Genomic DNA, 21,530 nt, shown 5'->3' on the forward strand with positions numbered 1-21,530 from the left:
TAGTAACACATTCAACTTATTATAGGGTTGTAGGTAATGCAACAGAATAAATATTAGTATGTGTTACTACTACTTATTACTAAGTGCATGTTCTAGCTAATAATTTTGACTATTATTAGGGGAAGGAAGGTGACAAATATGAGCCAAATTATTTGTCAGTTTTACACTAATGGTAAGGCATTTATAGTTAATTTACTTATTATAATTGTAGTGGCTGTTGACTCTTTAAATTTTCCAAGTGATTTTATAACAACTTTAGTTGAAAAGTTCCTTTCGAAGCTGAAAATCATGGCACGAAATTGATACCCAATGAAACACAAACGTCACCAAAATATTAATTTTTTTAAAAAACAAATGATTGCCTTACCTGTAACCAACAGTGTCTTTTTCCAATTCATGCAAAAAAATATAATCATTCTTCACTAAGCAAGCTAGTTCAAGTAGACATGAGAATTGATGTATAAATAATAGCACTATATCAGCTTTTCTTTAGTGTATTTGTTGACTCTTTGAGCCAAATTAAGTAGAGACAGTAGCTGCATTTTCTCACTAAGAGAAGAAAAAAAATGTATAATCCTATACTGGCAAAGAGCTTTAGCAACTATGAACGTAAAACATTTGGGTGTGGTGCTTTTATTGTAATCTTGATTATTGTGTTTAGCAGTTGCATGGTTTTCAAGCCTCATTTGCCTCCTCTATCTGTTAGTAAGTCCTCTGCACTTTAGCCATCATTTCCAGTAGTAATATTCTAATTTTACCTCTGTTAATAGCTTCATTTAGCTGATTTTACACTTCTTTTTTCTAGATGGTGATGCCATGAATTTACAATTATCTATAAATGCTGCTGAAGATATGCTGGTGACCAAGGACACGACCCTTCTCAAGAAATTAGGTTAGTCGACATACTAATACCCTATAGAATTCTTGAGGATGGGTGCACTATTGTGAAGAGGTAGATTTAGAATTTACATTTGACGGGTTTAATTTTAATTTCTTACCTTGAACCCACCACATTTTTAAATTATAAGTTCAAAATTATAGGAGTATTATTTTTGAAATTTGAGTGATTTTCTCATATATATTTGTACTTCGTATCAAATACAAGACCGTCCGGGTGAGATTTGAACCGCCAATTTTACTTCTAGAGATGCACCCAATAATTATTGCACCATAAGAGTCGTTGACCATGGGTGCACATATATATATATATTTAAGTATTTTTAAATAAATATAATATTGTTATACATGGTTTAGGAAAAGGAGCATGGGTTCACGTGAACCCACGCCCCTTAACCTAGATACGCCCCTGCTTGTTAGAATATCCCACATTGGATTCGGGGATTATCTGTTATCTCCTTATTTATGTTGAGTTAGAATCAAGGTTCATTTTTCATCACACGAAACTCATGAAATTTGAAATCCCAAATTCTTATATTGACATTTAGATCGATGAAACCATTTTGCAGAAACTGAGAAAAAGGATGCTAAGCCAATGTGTAATGTCTTAGAACCATTGTCTGATTACTGTGAGACTAAAGGAGACATAAGAGTCCAAGGAAAATCCTCAACAGTTTTCGTTGTGTCACATGATTTCAACATCTCTATTGGGAACAATTCATGGACAATACAACCTTATCCAAGAAAAGGAAATGCAGGAGCAATGACAAAAGTTAAATCTTGGTCAATAAAATTAGTAGACGACGGCGAAAATATCCCAAAATGCAGTATATATCATGGCTATCCAGCAGTTTTATTTTCACTTGGAGGATATTCAGGGAACCATTTTCATGATTTCTCAGATTTACTCATTCCAATCTTTTCAAATTCGCGACATTTTAATTCAGAAGTGCATTTTCTTGCCACGGATTACAAATCTTGGTGGATAGGTAAGTACAGGACATTGCTCAATATGTTGTCTAAGCACAAAATTCTTGACATTGACAATGACAACGAGGTACATTGTTTTCCTAGTATGGTAACTGGCCTTAAATCTCACAAAGAATTCAGCATTGATTCCTCAAAATTCCCAAATGGGGTGTCAATGCGCGATTTCAGACATTTCTTGAGGAGTTCATTTTCTCTGACGAGAGCCGAGGCCATTAAATTGAGCAAAGATGTTGGTAAAAGGCCACGGTTGATGATTATGTCAAGGAAAAAATCGCGAATTTTATTAAATGAGGGTGAAGTTAGAAAAATGGCTGAAGATTTAGGATACGAGGTTGTCCTAGCAGAGGCTAACCTTAGTACAAATTTGTCAAGATTCACGCAAACTGTTAATTCTTGTGATGTTATTTTGGGAGTGCATGGAGCTGGATTAACAAACATGGTTTTTCTCCCAGATAATGCAGTTTTAATTCAGTTAGTTCCTTTAGGAGCAATGGATAATTTGGCTAAACGTGATTTTGGAGATCCAGCAGGAGAAATGAACATAAGGTATTTGGATTATAAGATTGGTGTAAATGAGAGTTCTTTGGTTGAACAATATCCACTTGATCATATTATTTTCAAGAATCCATCTTCATTTTATAGGAAAGGATGGGATGCATTTAGATCAATTTACTTGGATAAACAGAATGTAAAAGTTGATATCAAAAGGTTTAAGTCCACTTTGGTAGAAGCTCAACAGCTTCTAGCCACTTCTTGATTTTGCATTATAGTGTACATGTTTCAATTTTTGCCCATTGCGTATTGGCATTTGCGTAAAGACTTCTCTATAACAGTCATCGTCTGTAACAATACTTCACTATAAAGATCAAGTTATCGTTGGAACCAAATTTCAATGTTATGTTATAATATATGTTATCAATGAAAACACTTTGTTATAGTAGCCGAAAATATCGGAGCAAATGAGGTTATTACGAAGAGATTTGATTTTACTGCTCCTAATTGTTTAGTAACATTAACTGAAGCTGGTACATTAATCGTGACAAGTGTGATATTGAAAAAAATTCAGCTAAAAGGAATCAATTTAGATATATGATAATTTAGCTAATTCCTTATTTTGTTTTAATTGATGAATATCATGTGCGATGTTACATAGAAGCCTTAGCGGTGAAGAGGATTAGAGGAAAAAATAATTACAAAGATTATAAAAGAGTATAATAAAAAATAGTATATTATAGCAGAGGATGAAAGTATAAGGGACAAAAAAAAAGAATAATTAACCAAATTAGTTGTTAAAATCTTCTGGAGCTTATATATGCTACTGCGACCTAACATTGACTTGTGCCCTGATCAATTAGCACGATTGTTTTTATGTGAACGATTTAATAAATGTTCAGAAAAAACACAAAGGAATATTCTGGTAAAAAATGACGTCACACACTCGAATATTATGTTTATTTATTTTGCTCCAAAGAAGTTGAATTATTTCAGAAACTATAATTGGATTCTTCACCACACTTGTCTATAGTCCAGAAGTACCCAACTTTTCCTCCCAAACGTGCATTCCACCATATTTAGAGGAAAAATATTGGTAAAATGTCACACTCTTAAACCAAACAACTTACTTGGATCATTCAACATTATTCCACTGTTTTCCTTTAGTAATTTTTTCTTTTCTTTTTATTCTACACAGCTAAAGAAAGTAAAAAAATCAACTTGATATCAACAGTTAAAAATTTTATCTATTGCTAAGATCATTTGTTTGCTGGTTAGAATTATGCATTTATTAGTAATGTAAATATATCCATAATTTACTCAACTAAGACAAACTCAATCCAGCTAACAACCGACATTTGCATTACAAACACGCTTCTAGTAGTGGTTCGCTGAAAACAATCTTTTAAATGGGTTTGCATACATCATTATTTTATAAGATTTGAGAAAATACAATTATATCCCAAGTTACAATCTGCATGATTTAAATAGTTGGGATTTGCCTTTATTTCTAAAGATTAGACAAATATATTAAGGACAGTCCGGTGCACTAAGTTCTCGATATGCGCGGGATCCGGGAAAAGGCCGAACCATACGGGTCTACCGTACGCAGTCTTATTCTGTATTTCTGCAAAACAAATACATCTAATTGTAAACGAATGGGAAAACGAAATTCCAGTTAAAAGGAACTGAATACAGAGCAATGTAACTACTACTTCAGGAAGTTTATGTGGAGATCTGGACTTCTTAATTTTCACTAATCACTCTAACTCTCTAAGTGTTCGTTAGTGTACGTAGAGAAAATAGTAAAAAGGAATAAAAAATTTGGAAAAAAAATAAAAAGTTGCAAACATAATTATGAGAATAAGTTTATTTGATCCATTCCATAATTTACGCACTTATTGTTAGACCTCATTCTAGGTTAATTAATAAATAGCACTTAAGCAACCATTAAAACCCACTTGTTCACACTTGAGCAATAAAAAGATGGAAATTTAACTCCAGTAAGAGAAAATAATGACCCAAACTCGTATCGTGCATTAAAACCCACTTGTTCATGCTGAAGCAGTTAAGCAAATTTAATAAGTTCTTGCTATTCTTAATATAGTGAACAAGTAATTTCTATCCAAATAAGAATATGAATGCAAATCTAATTACCTAAATTGAATAAATTAAATACATGTTAAACTTTGTTAATAATTACCCAAAAGGTAAAAATGGACAAAGTCTTAATGATATTTACTTAACAAGTAGATTTGGTAAAGTGGTAAGTTGCCGTCCTTTCTAAATACTCCTCTAAACATGGCTATTAAAAGGGACACAATTTTTTGACAAATTCTTCATCTAATCTAAGTAGTAGTCAACCTTTATATCTCTTTCAAAGAGAACAACAACATAATTTTTAATTCACAAAAATCTCCTAAAATTATGCAAATCGTGGAGAGCAATTACTCTAAATCCTCCTGCACTTCATGCTAGTCACTTAGATATTGGACTTCTATATATTCTGAGAATTGCAAATACTAGCATTTTCTCACTTCTTCATTTCAAAGCTTTTTCTTTTTATATTACAATTTTTAGCAAAATGAAGTACGATAGTTTCTTTGCGAGGAGTTTCAGTAAACATGAGCAGAAGAAATTAGGATTTGGAGCATTTGTTAGTTGTTTTATCATAGCAGCCACCTTTTGCATTCTCTTCAAGCCTGAATTTCGTCATTTTAAAGTTGGTAAGTCATATAATTTACTTTTTTAGTAATTTTATTTTGAAATCTTTACGCTGATATAGAGGAGATTGTATTTTCTCTTTTCCTTTTCAGAGTGAATTGCAATTTTTTTCTCTCCATTTCCTTTGTAGTCAAAATCTAAGTGTTCGTTAACAATTATGACTTTCTATTTATGCATGGCTCTTGTTTACTAGTTGTTTTATTACTTTTTTAACGTTTATAATGAGCTCTTGAAACATTAAGTTTAATGTAAGATTAAATTTCATTCACCTTGTAAAGATTACATTATATTGTCAGTAGATATAAGTTAAATTCTTATGTAAATAGGGGATTATAATGTGATATATTTCCGAGCTGAGGGTTTACCGAAAACAGTCTCTCACCTTACTAGGTAGAGGTAAGGCCTGTGTACGAACTACCTTCTCCAGACCCCACTTGTGGGATTAGACAGAGTCTATTATTTTTGTTGTATAAATTTTTGTATGTTATATACAAAAAAAATATACAAATTTTATACACTTTTGCGGCTATTGGATGTAAATAATTTTAGCCACGGACTAAAAGTTGCCCTTATTAACAGTGTTATGTCCTTGTATGACAGTGAATGTTAAGGTAACTCTTCGTGGTGACCCTCAAATTCTAGCAATAAAAGAGGAAGTCAGTAATAAGCCCAAAAAAACATGTAAGTACCAAGTTAATACTAGCATTTAATTCTTTTTTTGCAAATAACCAAGTTTACATTTGTTTAATATCTTACCATACACATAACTATTTGATTTCAGATGTTGAAATAAAAGAAGAAAAAACAATTTGCAATGTCACACATCCAAGAGCTGATATCTGTGAAATGAATGGTGATATAAGAATTCATGGAAATTCATCAACTATTTATTTTGTTTCAACTGATAAATTATCAGCTGAAATGAACAACTCCTGGAGTATAAGACCATATGCTAGAAAAGGTGACAATAGAGCAATGGACAGTGTCACAAATTTAACAGTGAAAAAGGTTTATAGTAATATTTCTCAAGAAATTCCAAATTGCAGTAGAAATTATACAGTTCCTGCTATTGTTTTTTCAACTAAAGGATATGCAGGAAATCACTTCCATGATTTTACTGATGTGTTAATTCCATTATTCCAAACTTCGCGATATTTCAACAATGAAGTTCAGTTTCTGATTACTAACATGAGGTCGTGGTGGATTAACAAGTACAAACCAGTGTTACAAAGATTATCAAAGTATGAGATTATTGATATTGACAAGGAAAAAGAAGTACTTTGTTTTCCAAGTATGATTATTGGCTTAAAAGCCAACAAAGAATTCAGCATTAACACTTCAGAATCTCCTTATTCTATGAGTGACTTCACAAAATTCCTCAAAAATACATATTCCTTAAAAAGAAAATCCGCGGTGAAGTTGAAAAAGAATGCTGATCAAGGAAGAAAGGTTAAACCGCGACTTCTTATCATTTCAAGAAGTAAAACGAGGCGTTTTACTAATGTGGATGAGATTGCTACAATGGCTAGAAATATTGGATTCGACGTAGTTGTTGAAGAAACAGGAGAAAATCTGGCTAAAGTTGCAAAAAAAGTGAACTCATTTGATGTATTAATGGGAGTGCATGGTGCGGGATTGACTAATATGGTATTTTTGCCAGAAAAAGCAGTTGTTATACAAATTGTGGGGTTAGGAATGGAATGGGTGTCTAAAGTGGACTTTGGAATTCCAGCTTTGGACATGAATTTGAAGTATTTGGATTACAAGATTAGTGTAAATGAGAGTTCTTTAATTCAACAATATCCAGTTGAACATCATGTGTTAAAGGATCCTCCTGGTAATCTGATTTCTCCTAAAGGATGGGTTAAATATAGGAAGATTTATTTAGATCAACAAGATGTAAAAATTGATGTAAATAGGTTTAGAGGAACTCTTTGGAAAGCATTTGAGCTTTTGCAGAGTTGATTTTTTTGGGAATTCTTTAATAAACAAAGGCACAAGTACAGGACAACCTTCATTCGATTTACTCTTATTTCAGTTTTCTTTTTTTTTCTTTGGTTCAGCTTAGATAGTCTAGCAAAATTTTCGGTTTCATTCTGCTTTTCAACGAGGCTAAATCTAGATGACATGTAGTTGAAGTCAATTATGTAAGCTAACGAGAAGGGAAAATAGTCATTGACTTGTTAATATGAAGTATATTCTCCTTGCAAAAAATTGGCCAACTTTAATTTGGTGGAGTAGTATGTCAATTCCAATCATATTTGAGCCCGTTTGGACATACAAAATTTTTCCTTTTTTCCAAATTTTTTTTTTTGAAAATAATGTTTGGTTATCAAAATCTTGTTAATTTTTCCAATTTCACTTGAAAATGCATTTTCAAATTTGAAAAATTGATTCTTACCAGTTCTTCAATGGAAAATGAGAATTTGCTAGTTTTTAATTTTACAAATTTACCCTATACTTTTAAAATTTATAAAATGACCCCATCAATTATTAACCTACATGTTTGATAACAGTGGTAATAGCAGTGGGAAGCGGACTAAGTTAGAAAATGTGATATTGATTTTGCATCTTCTGTGTATTGCAGTAAAACAGAATATGATAACAGTTAAACAATAGCATGTTTGATTGTTTATTTCAAGTAGGATAATCAAATTGGGGTGGTTTTGATATTTTTTTACAAGTTGTGAGGTATAAATCATGTTTCATGATTTTGAAAAAAGACATCCAAATATTTTGCAAAAATTTTAACCAAACACAACTTCATCTTCAATTCAAATTTTAGTGAAATTCCAAATTTGAATTTTTTTTTTGGAATTCATGTCCAAACGCCTATTAATATTTCTTAAAAATTTTGCAATTTCAAAATGCCAAAAAGTTATTACTGCTAAAAGAAGGAAGTTTGCCTCCCCCAAAAATGAAGTAAAAAAATTGAAGAAGTAAAAAAATAGGAAAATAGACTCATATAGTGTTTTCAGTTGAGCATTTTTCATCTAATTTCGCTTTTTGTAGATATATATATCATGATCTCCTATTTAATTAATTTATTTATCAGGTTGCCACAACCTTATCAAATGGCCTTACATTCGATCAGCAATGAAAATAAGGGATTTTCACATAGTATAGCCGCCCTCAAAAGAATAGCTGGCAAGTGTATATTTTTAGAAATATCATCAAACGGAAAAGTAAAGCAATAAAAACTCATGTAGCTAAGATAATTCATTGAATATATATTCCAAATAATTAATCAAATCCCTTTCTCCTACAGCAAAAAGATAATAGTATCCGCATCTACAGATTGTTGTACAGAGTCACAGGGAACACTTTTGACAAATCTGCACCCAAAACTCCAAAAGGACCCCCAGCGATGGTGCATCTCAGTGAAACTGGAGATGCACCATCGAACTGTAATCATTATTGAGAATAAGAAAGCAAATACTTTCTTAGACATGGGATTCTATATATGATCATTCACAAGTCTCTGTAATACAACTCTGTATTTGGTGTATAACTCTCCATTTCCTCCAACAGAACCTTCCTCATGAGTTATAATGAATGAGAAGCAGAGACATACAAGGAATAAATATTAGTGTGTACCCTCTGTACTCCGAGGCTGGGCTGATCGTTCAGGTCATTGCACATCTGCCATCTAAACTAGGTGGCGTTCCTCTTCTCGGGGAAAGAAGAGATCAATTGGGCCAAACTCTTACTTGATAATGACTAGCCTTTAGGGCAGGTGTGTTGGATAGAGAATACAGACATCATGTTGACCACATAGTGCAGTGAATATTTTTAATCGTATCACCAAATAGGAAGTTGCCGTATTGACACATTCCTCTCACATTGCCAATGCATAAATCCACTAGCTTCCTCGAAGATTTTCAGCAACCCTCTTCAAAAATGAAGGTCCAATAAGACATGATTATATACACCCTTCAAGCTGCATCTTCTTGGCCAAAAGATACTCGGTCTCTATTCGACCAAGAAATATAATGCCAGCAAGGACCTCTTCATTCGCGGGACTGTCAGGTTAGTGACCCAAGACAATTACCTCCATTTCGTACTATGAAGTTGCTTTTTACTCTTGCTTTTCTTCAAAAGTGCTGACATGTGTTCAACAGCCTTAGAAGACGACTGTGTCTCACCAGTCAACCACTGCAGAGCTTCAGCAGCTGCATCTTTTTCAGCGTCCTTCTTACTACCACAAGGCTGACCAACAAAGTTCAACCCATTGAATATTACAGTGGAGCGGAACTTATTATTTTTTAGTTGAGTAGTCTTGTAATTGGGTGATTGGTGACCAGCCCGAGCAAGCAATGTCTGGAGATGAGACTTCGGATTTTCACCACCAGTGCCCTTTGTTGAACTGATGCTTTTTTGCAACTCCTTTGCGGACTTCTTTGGGGACGGTTTACGACCAAAGACAAACTTACCTTCACAGTGATCCTCCGACACCAGCAATCTAACAGCTTCTAATAGCTCACCATGACTGCCTACATCAAAATTACGGTCCAAAAGCTGCCAGAAAAAACAAACATCAGGCGAGAAAGAAGGATTTGTCATATGCACCCACTTATAATATGCTTTCTGAAGAATGCATGTGATACGAGCTATGCGAGCAAATAGTCGATACCATCAGTCACACAGTTGACAGGAGCAACACTACAGAAACGGCAACAATGGAAAACTCAAAAAGAAGATGGCACAAACAAAGATGGCGACATATACATACTTTCTTGTGGACAAGTTCATTAAGCTCCCTCTTCAAGCTTAAATAAGTATTTGCCAGTGAGGGGCTCATGAAAAACTCCAAGTACCCTCCAAGCATCATCAAGTATCCATCCTACCAAGAGAAAGGAGTAATTAAGGGAAAACCAAACACTAATTAGTAGAGATACTCATAGAGAGGATTCAAGAACATGACAACATGAACCCTGTAAAACAAAAAAGAAATCAGCCTCCTCCCTGCAGGAAGGGGGGTGGGGGTGGAGGTGGGAGCAGGTAAAGTCAGAAGAAAGAAACTTACTAGAGCTCGTCCAAAAATGCTTCCACCAAACAAGAGTAGGACAGAATCAGATACAGCAGTAGAATCACGCAGGAATACTGCATTCACTTTAACTTTTTCATTGAAGACAAGCCATGGATATGGGATTTGCAGCTCTTGGGCATTAACAGAATTCTAAGTGGAAAAAGGAAAAGCATTATTTAAAAAATGGGAACTTTTCCTTTGGAAATTACATGAAATGTGTCACAATTTAAATAACACTAATTATACTATGAAGCTTACAGAGTACAAAAGGACTCCACCATCCTCCATTGTTTTCAATGAGATTGACCTCTCCTTGTTCTGTCAGTAAAATATATGTTCAATTAGCACTCAAAGATACAGGAATGACGGGTCGCCATGAGATTCTGATAAATACATAGGAAAACCACTCAATCCTAACTCAACACTCACCCAACTTTTTATTGAAAAAACTTTACAAAGATGGAAGTGCAACCATGCGTGCAGTGAGAGAGAGCGAAAAATTTTAGGAATCAGTATCATGTACAAGCCAACTTCTACTTCGAGTAAATACCAGATGAAGCGCTAACCTCAATCATCAAGAGTAAGAAGGGTTGTTAAATCAAAGAGCATAACTCACCACAACAGAGCATATGCCAGGGAATAACCCGCCACATATAATTGCTCGAACAAGATGTTCATCATTACTCCAGGCATTACAACTCTGAAAGCTATCAACTAGACCAATTTCCTTAAGCAGATGCAAAAATTGCTTTCGAAGGGAGTCCATCGCTTTGAGAGTTTGCGCAGAAAGGAAATTTTTCCAACAGTACTCATAACCAGATTGCTGCCTCTCAGCGTTTCTCCAGCCATCATAAGCCCGAACAAGAGCAAGATGATCACTGAAGTCACGAGCAGAAAACTGGGCTTTGGCAGACTCAGCCAGCTGCAGAAAATATATTTCACAAAAATTATACATACTCAGCCAGCTGCAAAAAGTATATTTCAAAAATATTATACATACTCAGCCAGCTGCAGAAAATATATTTCAAAAACAGTATGCATGTTCCTCAAGGGAAAGAGACAAAGCGCTATAGGGAACACTAGGTGACCAACGGCTAATTAAAGAGGTTCCACAAATGAGGAAAAAGATCTCAGTTCCAACATCGTTTCCAAGCACTAGGATAAAGGAAGTGCAAAGGAGAAAAGTACACTTTAGCAAGTTTGGGATAATATAAAGAATCATGCAACTGAAATAGTTTCTTTCCAAAATCCATTGGACTTGTGGAAACTTCCCAAGCTACTGCTTATAACTCGATATGCCGATGTCCTTAAACTACCAAAACTCGCATGAGTAAGAGTGCAGTCAGTTCATGATAGGCCCTTCCCCCTATCACATCTTCACAAGACCAACTTTTCCTTTTAGAATATTGTTTAAATTTCGCAGCTAGATTCAGCACACACCCTTGTTGTCAAATTTACAAGGTAAAACTATATTGTCAACCAAGTGTTGTTTTTTTTTTATGAAGAACAACTTAGTGTTTTGTATTTTGCACATTGCAGTAGCAAAGACCCCTATTCCTAAGCACTAATGGTGTTAAAGAAAATAAGTTCATTTACATTTTACAGTCCCCATAACCAACTGGGAAATGTTGGCAAGTAGTTAGGTGATAGACCATTATTCCCTTGCACTGATGCTGTAAAAGAAAGGGAGCGACTTTACATTTTACAGTCCCCAAACTTGGAACATATGCAACTGAATATCTGGCATAAAGGGAAACAGAAGCAACTTTTGAGAAGCATGCACATAAAACGTATTAAATCTGTTGCTCATAGAAACAACGCACAGATATTCCTCAAGTAAAGAAAGAGATAAATGTACTACTGTGAGAAAAGGACAGAATATGTTCACATGTTTAAGACATTAGTTGAGTCGCTCTAAGAAACAAGAAGAAGATGGTAAGTTCTCATCAATAAATCAGAGAATATTAACTTACATCTTTTTTGTCAAATGGCATTAAAAATGGGTCTCTAACACTTAAACCAGCAACAACTGTCATAATTGGATCCAGGCAGTTGAATACTGCACCTAATATTATCATTTTTCCCAGTTTTGGTTCAACTGGAAGCATTGATAAGTGTTGTCCTACAAGAAAATCCAGAAGTCAAGTTTTCTTTTCCCCCCAAAAAAAAGATGAAGAAGACTATGGAGAAATTGCTGAGAGATTAAGAAAAATCAGCTATGCTTTTACCAAGTACTGTCAGATTTTCATTCTCATCTAGAGCCCCTATTGTCTTCAGAAACTCAACAGCATTTTGAACCTGCAAAACAATATTTGCAAATACATAAAAAAATCAAATTAACCACAAAGCAATAAAGATATATGTCCATCAACAATAAAGTCAAGGAGCCAGAATTGTCAAACAAAGAAGTATATCTACCAGACAACTTAAATCCAGGTTTGGTTGAAAGAAAGTCAGACATAACATATTCTTCACCTAATAGGATGTACATGCCTCTACCTCGACGTGTTTTCATGAGCAGAATGTAAAAATAAAGAAAGTTCAGTGGTTAACCAGTCTAACGCTCAGAAATGATGCCATATGCACATATTAAGTTGTTCAGTGTCACCATCCATTTAAGGCATTGGAAAATTTGAACTGGAATGTAGCAAGTTCATCAAATATAACATAACATCCCTCCTGATTATCTCCACCCCTCAAAGACAATCTAAACAATTTCCCCCCATTTTACTTGCCCTCATTTTCAACTTCCACTGTCACAAACAACCACACATATTCAACAAACTGGGTGAAAGAGTCCACCTCAACTTACAGATAGTGGTTCTGGTGGCTGCAATGCCTTAGATAGAAATTCTGAAATACTTCCAAGTTGTAAGCTTTTAATCTGCAAACATAGGGATTGTAATGGTGTTCTCAGAAGCTCCGGCAGTTGATAATCTGCAAAAGCTTCAAATACACATCTAGGATAGAGATGATAACACTCCCCAGGTTGAACACGGCCAGCTCTTCCTCTTCTCTGGAAAGTCAAATGGACATTCACTTATTATGTAGATTCCACCGCAACAACAACAACAACAATAACTACCCAGTAAAATCCCACAAAGTGAGGTCTGGGGAGGGTAATGTGTACGCAGACCTTACCCCTACCCTGATAGGGCAGAGAGGCTGTTTCCGATAGACCCTCGACTCAGAAAGACGGAAATAAAAACAGGAAAAGACAATTCATTAGTAACTCCAGAAGAAACCGTAATAGTAACAGAAGCATAACAACCAAAAGATAAATGACATGCAATAACTGTAACCAGTATCTAATGCCCAGGGCTAAGATAAATAGCAAGGATAATGTGGATTCAACATAAACTGCAAGCCATTTAAGCTCAATATCCAACCCCGCCTCACCCCCGGTATGAAGTAAGGAAAGTTCTACTACTCCCTAACCTACAACCCTAATGCTTGACCTCCAGACCTTCCTATCAAGGGCCATGTCCTCGAAAATCTAACAGTCGTACCATGTCCTGCCTGATCACCTCTCCCCAATACTTCTTTGGCCTCCCTCTACCTCTTCTTGTACCCACCACGGCCAACCGCTCACACCTCCTCACTGGAGCATCAAGGCTTCTCCTCCGCACGTGCCCGAACCATCTGAGTCTCGCTTCCCGCATCTTGTCATCCACAGGGGGCCACGCCCACCTTCTTCCGAATATCTTCATTCCTAATCTTGTCTATCCTAATGTGCCCGCACATCCACCTTTGCATCCTCATCTCTGCTACTTTCATCCTCTGGATATGGGAGTTTTTAACCGGCCAACACTCTACCCCATACAACATGGCCGGTCTAACCACAGCTCTATAAAACTTACCTTTGAGTATCGGTGGCACTTTCTTGTCACACAAGATTCCAGATGCAAGCCTCCATTTCATCCAGCCCGCCCCTATACGGTGAGTGACGTCCTCGTCAATCTCTCCGTCGACCCAAGGTACTTGAAGCTATCTCTCTTGGGGATGACTTGTGCTCCAAGCCTCACGTCCCTACCTACTTCCCTCGACTCAGCGCTAACCTTGCACTCCACGTAATTAAATAATTCAAGAACACTAAAAAGCTAGGGGGAGTATGTGGATCCATGCGTCAAAATGCATTATTATTTTTAAGTATTGCAAAGGCTGAAGCAGGTAGATTATATATATCTTACTTGACGAGCAGAAGCTTTTGAAATCCAAGAAGGAAGCAAACATGGAGTGTTGTTGAGTGCATCATAAGATGTCTCTTTTGCCTTTCCACAGTCGACCACAAAAACCACATCATTGATGGTGATACTTGTTTCAGCCATATTGGTAGCTAATACAATTTTCCTTATTCCATCTTCTGGCTTATCAAAAATCAATTTCTGTTTGCAAGCGAGTAGAGATCAAAAGTTAAAAGGGTACAACAATATATAAATGAAATGAGAATAGCAAACAGATTTAAGTTATCAAAAAATTTACTTAATCAGAAATTCATGATCTTGACTAGATTTTAAAGCTCCCAACTGTGCAGGGATGAAACTCAATCTACTCCTCTAGCTCTCAAGGCTACCAACCTATCCTTCTTCCATGATTATTTTAGATGAGTTTTAAAATGGAAGGTAAGAAAGAACCTATCGGCACCTGATCAATACCCTTATAATTGTTAATTAATGCTTTTTGTCATAAAACATGTCTTCCGTGCTAGGATGAAACTCAACTCAAGCAACAGTGATATCTTTTTTGATGAAGAAGTAACAGCGATATCATGAGAATACCAACCTATTCATTCTGCAGGCCTAAAATCAAAGAAAGAGAATTCACTAAATATTTCTTAAGAAAAGATAAGAAAGAAAAGCATCATCACCTATTCAAAACAGAATTCCTTAAAACAGTATAAAAGAAACAAGCTCCTTGAAACCTTAATATATTTTCATTTTTTTTTTTGACTGGTTAATTTTACTACTCAATAGGACAAAGATCTTATACAGTGACTTCACCTTTAAATTGAAAAACGTTATAGCTTTTAAAAGATACTGGAAGGACCCAGCAGATTACATTCTGCCTTTGAATAACCAAAATTCCTCCATAAAGGCATACACAAATTTCTACAATACTGATTCTCTAAAAAAGTTAAAAGAATATAGAAACGAAACGACAACTATGGGAAAGGAAGATAAAAGGTAACACTTCCAACTTGGCTATACCTGCTCCGCACTGGCCATGGAACCATGGCATGCAAGCAGCAATACTCTGCTTGGATCTCCCAATAGAGGATGAGCCTGCAGCTGATCCTTCAAAGCATTAATGTCATCCCAACCTGTCATGAAAACCAACACAGCACCTGGCCTTTCGTTTTTACATATGTGGCAAAGCACATGCTCAATTAGGTTGAAACCTATTGAATCAGGATTCCAACAGGATAGTGAATCCCGAGTACGAGGATTAAACTGCCCAAAATCAGCTGCTTCTAGTGATTCCTGTTTCAAAGCTTAAGTGTCAAACAAAAACTATCATACAGAGCCCATGATAACATCATAGAGATTCTATACCTCAACAGCTGAAGCAATTTGAGTCTTCCTCTTCCTATCAGTCTGCTTCTGCATTTTCCACATCTTGTCTTGACCATAATTATCAATTTGATTATATGGAGTTAACCGATATCTAGTTATTTCCAAAATATTTTCCAGAAAATGACTTCGGACTGGATAAGTAAAACCCTGATGAGAGCAAAGAGAGATTTTAGCCCCCCCAAGAAAAAGCATTCTAGGAAGATCAAGAACTCTAGAGCAGCTCAAATATGATGCTTATGTTATAAGCCTTTGGCCATGGAAAATCCAAATGATTTCTATGGTATTGCTGAAATGTAAAAGTCTAAAATAAACCATGGATATAGTGACCTGAATGACCATAAACAAAGAGATATATGTTAAAACTGAGTGCCACTACTCCATTCCATTTTTGTTTTAAGAATCAATCAAGCTATCAACTAAGCTTCTACCTGAGATTAGTTGAAGTCAGTTATATAACTCTTCTTTCATTTCTTTTTCGTTTTTTTTTGATAAACCAAAATTTGTATTACCAAACACCAAGCAAGTGTCAAAGGTACTTCTACTATATTCAAGTCCAATTTATTCCAATAGTAAGCACTTTGTATTTTAGGCAAATTAGTGGTTCCACAAAATAGAGCTTCTCTAAATTTCATATTTACCACTCGACAAGCATAAAAGTCTCTAATTAGAATAAAAATTTCCTAATACCATCAATAACAGTAAGATCTCAGTTCCAACTAGACTGTATCACTTATATAAATCATTTATTTCCATCACGTTTTATTTTAGTTAAGTCCACATTGACCCCGACGGATCCTAGGTTTTAGGATACAACTTCCTTTTATATAATTTTACGTCTATCTATCTCTTTTTATCACATTACATCATATTGTCACATCAACTGATTAGAGCATCTGGAGCTCTACGCATGACATAACCAATCTTAAGCAACCTTTTGTCATTTGAAACTCCAGGTGTGCACATGCGCGCTCTGTTGGAAACGATAATTTCTATTCTTGTCCAATTGTGCATGGCCGACATTTATCTTAATATCCGCATTTGTACAACTCTCATGTTATATATTGAGCATCTAAAGCCCAATGCCCAATGCCCAAGCCCAACTGTTCCATAGAATCTTTTTTAACTATGGCAGCTAATTTCCTGTAGCATAGTATGTCAAACCAATCCTCCCTCTCCCTCCCTCCCTTTACTTTTTGGTCATGAAGGAGGTATCCGGATGTCAGTATTTGGACGGGTATCACATGATTTAAAGCCTACATCATGGTAGAAAATGTAATAAACCTTCGACTTACAGGAATATGGATCATTGGAGCGCCGCCAAAATAGGAAGAGAAGAGCTCAGCGTTAAGAGTAGCACTCATCAAGATCAGCCTCAATTCCGGTCGACGGGGAAGGAGATCTTTAAGGACAATCAATAGGAAATCTGAAAGGAAAGACAACTCTAGTAAGCAACTTGAAGTACAAGAGTTTAAAAAACTGCAACATTGCCAGGTGGGCAGATACCTTCATTCATTCCCCGTTCATGAATCTCATCTACAATAACGTGAGTGACACCTCCCAAATTTCTATCAACCAGTAATCTCCTTAGAAGAATGCCAGTGGTGCAAAATAAGAGGCGTGTATCCCTCCCTTTCATGCCCTCAAGCCGAACCTTGTAGCCCACCTACAAATTGGAGAACACAACCAGAAGAAAAAACATTTTATATACCCAATAAACACATACAGAAGAAATAGCAAGAGCCAAAAACTCACAGATTCTCCCAGACTCTCCCCACGCTCTGCAGCAACTCTTTCAGACACAGCCATAGCAGATATTCGCCTTGGTTGAGTACAAATAATATTACAAGTAGCTCCACGAGCAGCTTCAATCTCAGCTTCTAAAATGTACTGAGGCAATTGGGTAGTCTTACCACATCCAGTTTCCCCAGACACGACCACCACCTGCACCACAACCAATTGCTGTCAGGACCCTTCTTCAAATGAACTTTCTTTTCTTCTTTTTGAGAATGTATCTTCACATGAATCATTTTGCCAGCCTAATTCTAGGAAAGCAAGCCTCAATTGGATTAAAGTATTCATTAACATAAAAGTATCACTCTTTCACTCTTACTAATATATAAAAGATAAACACTGCACTAGTTGGCAGTATCTCCTTGGTACTTGCCTTAATAAAATTAGCTTATTTTATCAACAAAACAAATAAAAGAAGAAGATAAAACTGGACTATCAGATATGCAGGTTAGGGCCCATATATCAAGAGGACTTCGTGATGTGCTATTTTCACCATGCTACACCGTCCGCATAAAGCAACCCACAAATGCGCTTACTTGCGATGGATTCATTGGTCAATCAAAATTGAAAGTGAAAATCTAAATCAAGTCAAATAAGAAGCCTTGGAAGGAATACCTACTGTTATTCAACCTACATACATAGCAACAGCAAAGCCATACAATTGAATTATTTGACAGAACTGCATATAAACCTGATTCTCAGAAATAGCTCTAAGCAATGTCTCTCTCTCTTTATATGCTGGGAGATTTCTTCGAATTTCTTGCATCTTCTGGCCTTCTGGAGATCCCTACAGAAAGATGGCTGTCAGTCAAAACTGATGTTTAGGGTACTGCATAGAGATGAGTTGTTGTATTGCAGTACGCAATCAAGAGGCAACTTGATAGTTACCTTTTGCAAAAATTCTGTGTGTACATTACTGAGAACTACAGAGCAAGTTCCATCAATCCACCACTACCCACTATACCATCTAAAAACTTAGAATATAATTTCTAAAACTTTTGACAAAGACAAATGTAAAATTGATTTTTAAATTACACATGAACTTAATTAGTTAATTTGTTCTGTTTAAGAAGAAAACATATTGGCTATCCATCATCTTGTGCACTAAATTTATAGTACAAAAGTTACTGCAATAGCTGTTCACAGTTTGGTTATTATGCATTTCAACTTTTTTATTTGTTTGTGTGATAAGTAACAAGTTAATTTGCATTTCTTTTTTACTTGTAGGAATGAAAAGAAAAGGAAAAATCCAGGGAATCACATTGAGCATGTAGAGCTCGACCAAAATGGGACATATTTACAAAGTCCACATGCAGAATACAAAAATAGTCATTAGATATCTTGAACTTCCCACTCCCAAATACAGAATTAAGAATGAATATCATAAACGTATGTAATGAGTGCAAGTGCAAAACCAAGGAATGCAAATAGTATAACATGAACGCAGCACTGGAAGAACAGGTCCCGGCCCCTAAGCCACTCTAAATGGCTCACGATTGTGTTGAGTAATTCAACCTCCAACAAGCAGTAAGTTAATTTGACAAGATGATCACAACTATCCCTAAAATATTTAGTACTTGAAAACTTGTACTCTATTATGTGATGCTTCACCTTGTTGGGCTCTGCTAAAGTGCCAAGCCATTACACATTCTTTGTGAACAGCATCCATATTTCTCAGGTTACAAGATACAAAACATTTTGAAGAGAGAGAAGAAGACAGCAGCCTAACGTGGCCCAGATGATAGAGGAGAAATAAGGTCTGAACAACATACGGATAACAACATGAAACAAATAAAAAGTCTAGAAAATGAAACATGTGTTATTTGCAACAATCTGGCAAAAGATAGAATATAACCTTCCAATCTTCTTGTCTGTTACGCATCTCCAAGCTCCTTCGCCTGAGAATTTGCTCTGCAACAACATTTCGTGCAAATGGCTTCTCATTCTCATAAAACTCTTTATCATTGGGAGAAGCATTATGTGCAAAGTTTTCCTTGTTTCCGGACTTTTTAGAAAGATGTGCTTTAAGAAGATCGTCTACCCTGTTTTGTAATCCATAAGGCAATACTACCTAAAATATCAATGCGAGATGCATTAATTGAAGAACATACTGGAAAAAAGAATGAAGCATAAAGCACATATAGCCAGATAAAAAACTTCATGTTAACACTTATTTACCTCTCTCTGTGGACGCTTAGCATCCAAATCCGGCCTATAATTCGGCAATGGGACTTTGCTAAACACAACTGCTTTTTCATACTGGCGGCTGCATCAAAATATATACCGAATAAACTCACAACAAAGTGAACATAAAAAGAACATCACATCACATATGTAAATGTTAAAGAAATTTGATATACCAATGCAAACCCATTCTAGTTGCCAGAGCTGATATATGCTCAAAATCCCGACGGTCCTTTTTCTCCCTTGAGATCACTTCTTGGTCATCTTTTTTGCGCATTAACATGTTTAGCTTCCACCTCCATTCTTCAATATTATGAAGGGTTCCATCACACTAGAGTTGATAACAAACGAAAAGTGAGAAGAATCGTATAAGCTGAAAAATAAAAAGTCCCTAATTTTATTAGACACTTACCAGTTGCTTAGACGACTCAGTTTCACGATCAGACTCGGACTCAGACTCATACTCATCATAAGCAAAACGACCATACCCTAAATTCTGCTGATAAAGATACGGAAAAGAAAAAGAAGAAGATGATGAACCATTTCTTTTCCGCCTTAATACAACAGACGAATTAGAAGAGCCCTTGGCGGAGCAAATGAATCTAATTTGTGACGGGCAGTGAAGAAGAGGGGCTGTGTTAAAGTGGAAACAAAATTGTAGAGAAGTGGTGGTAGTGGAAGACATAGTGGTGAGGAATTGGGTGGCTTTGAGCCTCACCTTGAGGCAGTTTTGAATAAGGTTAGAGTAAGGCATGGGCATGGGCATGGTGATTATGCCTAAAAATTAAGTTGAAGACTTTTTCAGGGAAACCATTTTTGTAATTTTGTGGTTAGGGTTTAAGGAGGGAGATGAAAATGAGGAATGGGTAAGAGGTGGTTGCATAGTAGTCACAGAACCAATGGCGTGCCGCAGCTGAGCAGCATCGACCAAATATTATTTGTACAACTACCATTTACTACTTTACTATGTTTTTCTTCTTTCGGGTTAATTGTCGGTTTGGCCCCTGTAGAAAGAAAATATGTCGCTTGACCTCTCTGTATTCCTCGAGGGGTTTAGGGTTTGAAGTTTCGTTTAATTTACATCTTTAAAGATATGGCTTGACCCTTGGAGGATTGGTAAATGATAAAAGGTAAAGACTTACTTGCATAGCACGTTTGATTTATGAGTTAAGGAATCGTTTGATTGGCAGGATTATTTTATTTCATGTTTTTTTGAACATTTGAATTAGCAATCTTATAACTAATTTATATTATAATTATAGTATTATTTTATCCCACGTTGAGGGTGGAATGATAATACCTATATTACTTTCCCTCCAACTTATTTAGTATACGTCAACCACATATTTTATATTATGCCCTATGTATCTCATTTTTTAGTCCAATGAACCAAACATCTCCTAATATATATCCACTAAATAATTCTGTCACTATTTAATTCTTATATTATAATCCAATCATTATAATCTCAGATAACTAGTTCCCTGATCATGGAGAAAAATGTTATAGGTTAATATCTAGAATTATAATTTGATTTTTGTATTAATACATAAATATAGTTCGTTATAATGCAAAAATAAGAATATACATGTCAAAATACGACAGAGTAAGAGTGTCGTAGCACTCGTGTACACCTCCACCTCATGTTATTCTAATTTTTTTTTTCAAGTTGAGCAACAAAGCAAAGGCATAGATGTTTTACTTCATTTGGATAATACTTTTTGTTTTCGAGTTGCATGAAGTGTATAGTGTACTAATAAATAATTTTTTTTGCCTTCTTGCTATGTATTTTTATTTTTAGAGATTGATTAGTACACTATTTTGTTTACCATAAATTCATAAATTCAACC

The 21,530-nt window shown here is 35.5% G+C and overlaps 2 protein-coding genes and 1 pseudogene across 2 annotated transcripts; 2 read left to right on the forward strand and 1 right to left on the reverse strand.

Moving 5' to 3' along the window:
• The first annotated feature begins 266 nt into the window (after positions 1-266).
• On the forward strand, positions 267-2,824 carry LOC107807201 (alpha-1,3-arabinosyltransferase XAT3-like). The gene is made up of 3 exons (XM_016631536.2): positions 267-705; positions 806-892; positions 1,467-2,824. Exons 1-3 carry the CDS (start codon positions 567-569, stop codon positions 2,642-2,644), a joined length of 1,404 nt encoding a protein of 467 aa, XP_016487022.1. The 5' UTR covers positions 267-566; the 3' UTR covers positions 2,645-2,824.
• A 2,067-nt stretch (positions 2,825-4,891) lies between these two features.
• LOC107807200 (alpha-1,3-arabinosyltransferase XAT2-like) lies at positions 4,892-7,157 on the forward strand (annotated as a pseudogene).
• A 1,152-nt stretch (positions 7,158-8,309) lies between these two features.
• On the reverse strand, positions 8,310-20,726 carry LOC107807203 (DExH-box ATP-dependent RNA helicase DExH3). The gene is made up of 19 exons (XM_016631539.2): positions 20,093-20,726; positions 19,857-20,011; positions 19,675-19,762; positions 19,352-19,567; positions 18,188-18,283; positions 17,458-17,646; positions 17,209-17,368; positions 16,998-17,128; positions 15,685-15,852; positions 15,340-15,612; positions 14,323-14,517; positions 12,945-13,148; positions 12,361-12,430; positions 12,106-12,254; positions 10,749-11,054; positions 10,391-10,450; positions 10,130-10,282; positions 9,836-9,946; positions 8,310-9,621 (listed from the first exon to the last, which is right to left on the reverse strand). The coding sequence occupies exons 1-19, from the start codon at positions 20,444-20,446 to the stop codon at positions 9,151-9,153; spliced, it is 3,549 nt and encodes a 1,182-aa protein (XP_016487025.2). The 5' UTR covers positions 20,447-20,726; the 3' UTR covers positions 8,310-9,150.
• Between the last annotated feature and the right edge of the window lie 804 nt (positions 20,727-21,530).

The sequence above is a fragment of the Nicotiana tabacum genome, chromosome 6, assembly GCF_000715075.1.
Source record: "Nicotiana tabacum cultivar K326 chromosome 6, ASM71507v2, whole genome shotgun sequence".
NCBI lineage: Eukaryota > Viridiplantae > Streptophyta > Magnoliopsida > Solanales > Solanaceae > Nicotiana > Nicotiana tabacum.